Below are 6,168 nucleotides of genomic sequence, written 5' to 3'. Positions count from 1 at the left end.
TGTTATGCGATGCTACTTGGAGGACTTCAATCTACTCTCTTCTACATGCTGCAAGACGGAGGCTGCCAGAAGCGTAGTCTTCGATAAGACTAGCTATCCCCCTCTTATTCTGGCATTCTGCAGTTCAGTCCACCGATGTTGCCTTTTTACACATATACCCATGCATAAGTAGTGTAGCTCCTTGCTTGCGAGTACTTTGGATGAGTACTCACGGTTGCTTTTCTCCCTCTTTTCCCCTTTCCCTTCTACCTGGTTGTCGCAACCAGATGCTGGAGCCCAGGAGCCAGACGCCACCGTCGATGATGACTCCTACTACACCGGAGGTGCCTACTACTATGTGCAGGCCGCTGACGACGACCAAGAGTAGTTTAGGAGGATCCCGAGGATGGTTCTACGTGGAGTTCGGCTTCGAGGAGTAGTTAGGAGGTCCCAGGCAGGAGGCCTCGCCTTTTCGATCGTCGCAACTTTTGTGCTAGCCTTCTTAACGCAAACTTGTTTAACTTATGTCTGTACTCAGATATTGTTGCTTCCGCTGACTCGTTTATGTTCGAGCACTTGTATTCGAGCCCTCGAGGCCCCTGGCTTGTAATATGATGCTTGTATGACTTATTTAATTTTAGAGTTGTGTTGTGATATCTTCCCGTGAGTCCCTGATCTTGATCATACACGTTTGCGTACATGATTAGTGTACGATTGAACCGGGGGCTTCACAAACCACCATCACCGCTACTGCACAAAAACGAAGCAAAGCACATCAAGGGCTCCCCCTATATGCAGCTCGCCACATCCGCCACCCGTCGACCTAGACACCACCTCGCCCCCGACGACGAGACAGAGAAAGCGAGGATAGCAGAGGGCAGTCGTGGACGTCTGCCTTGAGCGCAAATCCAACAACCACCTGCACCAACAACAACGCATTCCCCCCATGAATCCCCACCATTACTGTCCCTTGCTACCGCACAGATCCAATGACAGAAGAGACGAACGGAAGCACACCTATCCCACCCGAAAAGCATCTACACCAAAACGACCGTGCGAGGGAGTTGATGCCACATAAACTGCAGAAACCCTAGGAATCCCAGCCTGCCATTTCCGCCACCGACGACCTCGAGACGACCTAGACCCCAGGAGACGAGACAGAGAAAGGAGGGATGCACTGGGTACAAGCAGCGCCAACGAGGGCCAGCAACGAATCGCCAGAGATTTGGAGAGGCGCGACGCGATTTCGCCGTGGAGCGAGAGCGAGGGCGAAGGAGATGAGCGGAGAATGGGGGAGGAACGGGAGAGAAAGGGAGAGAATGGCTCGCGTTTTGAAAACCGCCGCCCACGATCTATGCCACGCCCGCTTACATGTGGGTCCACGCTCGTCCGGATAAGGACAAACCGCCCATGATCGCACAGTTGGACGAAACCGACCAGGCGACACCTGGCGCTCGCGCGAGGCCGATCGTGTGTCGGCCGCCCGGTTCGTCTAGTTGGTGCGCGGCCACTTTTTAGATTTTAGGAATAAAACAATACTTCGCATCTGTTCGGCCGCTCAGCCGCGACCGCACCCTTTCAGTATTTTTACCTCACGTTTTATGAAAAAGGAAAAAAAAACTCGTTTTGCGTCTGTTGGGCTGGTCCAGTCGCAACTGCAGATAATGAACCTGGGATTCGACTTGCCACGCCGACAATCCCTGTTTGAGAACGCTCTCAAGATTTAAAATAGATCGGGATCGAATAGTTTTTTTGAGCATCAGTACAGACACAAGCGCTCATATACACACGCATACACTCACCCCTATGAACGCACACACGCACACTCTACCCCTATGAGCACCTCCGAAAAACTGAGTCGGCATATCATCTTGAGATTCACGAAGATATCACTGTCCACCTAACCATCCACAGGTTGATTCGCGGGATCGAATAGTTTGTTATGCTGATTTCCGAGATAATTCAGGGTTCAACTTAGTTTTCGTCTACGATTTCCGATAGCTGGCGGGAAATCTTGACCACTATGTTTGACATTTCCCCATCAAGAAACCCTAGCATTTTTTTTTTAGCATCAGTACAGACATAAGCGCTCATATACACGTGCATACACTCATCCCTATGAACGCACACACGCACACCCTACCCCTATGAGCACCTCCGAGAGACTGAGCCGACATATCATTTTGAGATTTACGAAGTCATCGTAGGCGCCTCGTCGTCGACGGAAACGTCTCCTCCCATTAAAAGGGCATCGCCGGAAATCCTGAAATAAATCCAGAAATAATGCGAGCACCAGGATTTGAACCCTGATGGGTTGAGAATACCACTGTCCACCTAACCAACTCAACCACAAGTTGATTCGCAAGAAACCCTATACTACAGTATAGCGTATCGTGGCAAGCTTGTCACGAGCGACTAACATCAGCGAACGTGCGCGTCGCACCACCGCCACCTCCCCCGCGACCCAGCCCCGCCCCCAACCACCCCGTGCACACTCAAGGCAACGCAGCCGCCTCGCCGTGCCGTGCCGTGCTGCGCGCTGCGAGCAACCAACCAACCAGCCCGTACTTCCGCACGCAGGCCCCAATCTCCCCGTCCCGAAAGTTGGCAGGCACGATCTCTCTCTCTCTCTCTCTGCCCCCTTTGGACTCTCCTCTCCTGCTCCTCCTCCTCCTCCTCCCCACGGCGCCATGGAGCGGCTCATCTCCAGGACGGCGGTCTCCCCGGCCCAGCCCCGGATCCACCTGCCGGGCAGATCCCCCTTCCTCACCACCCGCCGCGCTGCCCCCGCCTCCGCGGGTGCTGGGAGCGCTGCGCCGTGGACCCGGCTGTGCGCGCAGCCGCCGCGTCTCGGCGCCGCGGTCGCCGCCGCGGTGCGGCACGACGGTGCTTCTGCCCCGGTGCCCGTCGAGGAGGTGGCGCCGGCGGCAGCTGGGCCTCCGTGGAAGCTGCTCGGGAACCTGCTCCCCAAGGTGAGAAGAAATTTCAAATTTCTGTTCTCTTATCCAGATAGAGATATTCGGTTCTCAGGGTTGTAGGATTGCTAAGATGGTTCCCCAGCTCCGCTGTAGTGGAATTTAGTCCTAACTAGTGGCCTATACACGAAAATTCTACAAGAAATAGCCAGGAAATTGCTCGGAATTCTACTCCTCAGATCCTGACAGCTTGAGTATTTAATGCGCATGTGGAGGAGATGGCAATCTCCCCTTTTCCATGGAATAGCTTGCCGTCTTGGCCTGGCTTCTTCCACACAAGCTTATTTCTGTCTAGGTTCGAAAATATTATATAGTTAAATCCTATACAGATGGAGGAGGAATCGAAACTGCGTGCTTGGTGACAAGTTCAAATTCTCTTCGTCTTGTCGCTTGGCCTCTTTAGTTGAAAAGATGACGTGTCAGCTGGCCTTTAATTTGCAGTTTTACACCTAGGAAGACAGAGGCAATGCACAGGAAATAGTTGTGTTAAACAGGAGGAAATGTCTTTGGATTTTAATTTGAATTGTGTTAAAGGCGATGTATCTGAAAGAAATGAAACAGTAACTAAAATCATATCTGTGAAACATGTATGGCACGATACAACAAGAATTTTCTTCTAGAATCATGTGAACTGCAGCTTACTATTATAAGGACAGTGTTGCAGCACTTCACTGAACCTGTAAACGATGATGTTGCAAATACTAAGCTTCTAAAACGGCACATCTCCTTAAATAATTAGTCCCACTGAATATCTTGGACAGTTGTTAACCGATGTTAGCTTTAGTTATTATATTCAAAATTCACTACGAACATTCTCTTGGCAATTTATTTTCGGAAGACATTAAACCATTAACCATGTGAACTAGTCATTTTACCAGTTTTTAGGATGTTTTTTTTTTTTGCGGGGGATGTTTTTAGGATGTTAGTTGCGAGTTTTCTGAAACATATTAATAAAATCAAGGTAGCTTACATAGAATGTACTAGTTTCCACAGGTACCAAACTCACCCAAAAAGCCTGCTCACGTATAGACAACTGAAAAAGGAAGATAGCCATCTAAAACAAAGTGTTTCTTAGTACTAGTAGAGACTAAGCCTGCTACCACAACAATGATGAATAAACTTGTATTCCCTCCGTTCCATATTAAGTGTCACTGATTTAGTACATCAGCGACACTTAATATGGAACGGCGGGAGTAAATAGGAAATGAGTACATTATGGCATATCATCATCTCATCAAAGCTTCAGGCGACCTTTGGGCAACTATTGCCTTCAACCATTTCTAGTCAACTAAAACTGTTTCTGGCACCTGTTTCTTGGCACTAGAATCTCTTTTTTATGACCATGCAAAAAATATTGCAGTAATATATTACCTTAAAGACCTTGTAAGGTACAGAGTCACACATGGTCTTTATATTGCTAGAGGAAACAAAGAGTAATTTAGAAGGAAGTATGAAGCATTCATTTGTGAAGAGGGTCAGAGCTTATGTGCAGATTTGAGATTCAACGTAAGTTATGGTATAGTATTTTGTGGTACTGTATGATGTTGTGAACCTAAATCTGAATACATGATTTTTCATCTGAAATCAATTAACCATTACGATCTTCTTGCTCTCTGGTCTATTTTGTTGTGTTCATGCACGAGAACTTCAGCATCTATTCCGTAACAGCTTATGCCATTCTTATTAATTTTCTTGGTGATTCTTTGGCACTTATTTTCAGATTTAACTGATATTTTCTGTTCCACAGGCTTCTACTGCTGCCCTTGTCCTGCTTATGACACTTACTGCAAGTGCCTTGCACTCTAGCATTCCCCATCCTGCCTATGCATCGTTGCAACCAGTAATCAAATCCGGTGGACTCCTCTCAACAGAGTTATTGAGCAGCGGCTGGGCTGGCTTCTTCGCGGGTTGCTTACATACCTTATCCGGGCCTGACCATCTTGTCGCATTGGCACCACTATCAATTGGGAGATCAAGACTGGAGAGTGGACTAGTCGGTGCCCTTTGGGGCTGTGGTCATGATGCTGGACAAATAATTTTTGGCCTGCTCTTCTTGTTACTCAAGGATCGTTTGCACATTGAGGTTCTCCGTATTTGGGGAACAAGAGTTGTAGGTCTGACCCTTCTTATGATAGGCGCGACGGGGATCCGGGAAGCTTCAGAGGTCCAAGAGTCAGGGCTAATTCTGGAGGGTGTAGACATGAGTGGCAGTGAGCCCTTGCAACAGGCCCCGGCTGTTGCTCCCAGAAAGAAGAAAGTTGGCTTCACAACATTTGCCACCGGAGTCGTCCATGGCCTCCAGCCAGATGCGCTGCTGATGGTCTTGCCCGCTCTTGCTCTGCCATCACGCTTTGCCGGTGCGGCCTACCTCGGCATGTTCTTGGTCGGGACTGTATTTTCGATGGGTAGCTACACTGCTTTTGTAGGTTCTTGTAGTGAGGCTCTAAAGGATAGGATACCTAAGATAACGGAGAAGCTGACCTGGGCTGCTTCCCTTGTAGCTGTATGCATGGGGTTAGCTCTTCTAGTTGGGCAGTTCTTTGGGTTCACCCTATATTGATTCATGTCCTAGTTCTACATTCTTGTTACTACTTGTCAACATTGTTTTGATTGTGATTTGTTATCCTTATCAGCAGTTGAGCTCAGATCAGTAATTGATTACTGATATTTTTAGACTGCCTTACTTTTACTGTACATGTGACTCCTGCTTCTGGGGAAAGGGTTTACTATTTTTTTGGAAGTTTTGGGAGGATATCGATTTGTTTGACTAACGAAACATTTGCTAGGTCAGTACTACCTACGTCTGGAATTACTTGTCATATACAAGAGTAATTCTGGACGCAGGTAGTATATGACACATGTTCTGTTTGTCAGATTGAGTACAGTAGAATTTGATCTGGATCCAACTCGAATGGTTGCGTTCCTAGAGCCCTGTTTGTTTGGGCTTTTGCTTCTGCTTTTGCAGCTTTTTTTATTTTGGACAAAAAACCATAAAACCTCCTAAATAGGTGCTTTTGGAGCTTTATGGCTTTTGGTGAAAGCTTCAAAAACACCACCTATTTAGGAGCTTCTATGGCTTTTCTCTGGATGTGGAAACACATGTTCAACAAACACGGGATGGGCTACGAGATGATCTGGATGTGGAAACACATGTTCAACAAACACGGGATGGGCTACGTGATGACCTGCCCAGGGCCGTTCCGGGACGTTGCGT

General features: G+C 48.0%; 1 protein-coding gene across 1 annotated transcript; it reads left to right on the top strand.

Moving 5' to 3' along the window:
* Positions 1-2,501: 2,501 nt before the first annotated feature.
* LOC119291452 lies at positions 2,502-5,637 on the top strand. Its single transcript, XM_037570205.1, has 2 exons — positions 2,502-2,951; positions 4,702-5,637. Exons 1-2 carry the CDS (start codon positions 2,670-2,672, stop codon positions 5,512-5,514), a joined length of 1,095 nt encoding a protein of 364 aa, XP_037426102.1. The 5' UTR covers positions 2,502-2,669; the 3' UTR covers positions 5,515-5,637.
* Positions 5,638-6,168: the final 531 nt, after the last annotated feature.

This window comes from Triticum dicoccoides, chromosome 4B (assembly GCF_002162155.2).
Source record: "Triticum dicoccoides isolate Atlit2015 ecotype Zavitan chromosome 4B, WEW_v2.0, whole genome shotgun sequence".
NCBI lineage: Eukaryota > Viridiplantae > Streptophyta > Magnoliopsida > Poales > Poaceae > Triticum > Triticum dicoccoides.
Note: the sequence above shows the minus strand (reverse complement) of the source record. Positions and strands in the feature narration are given on the sequence as shown.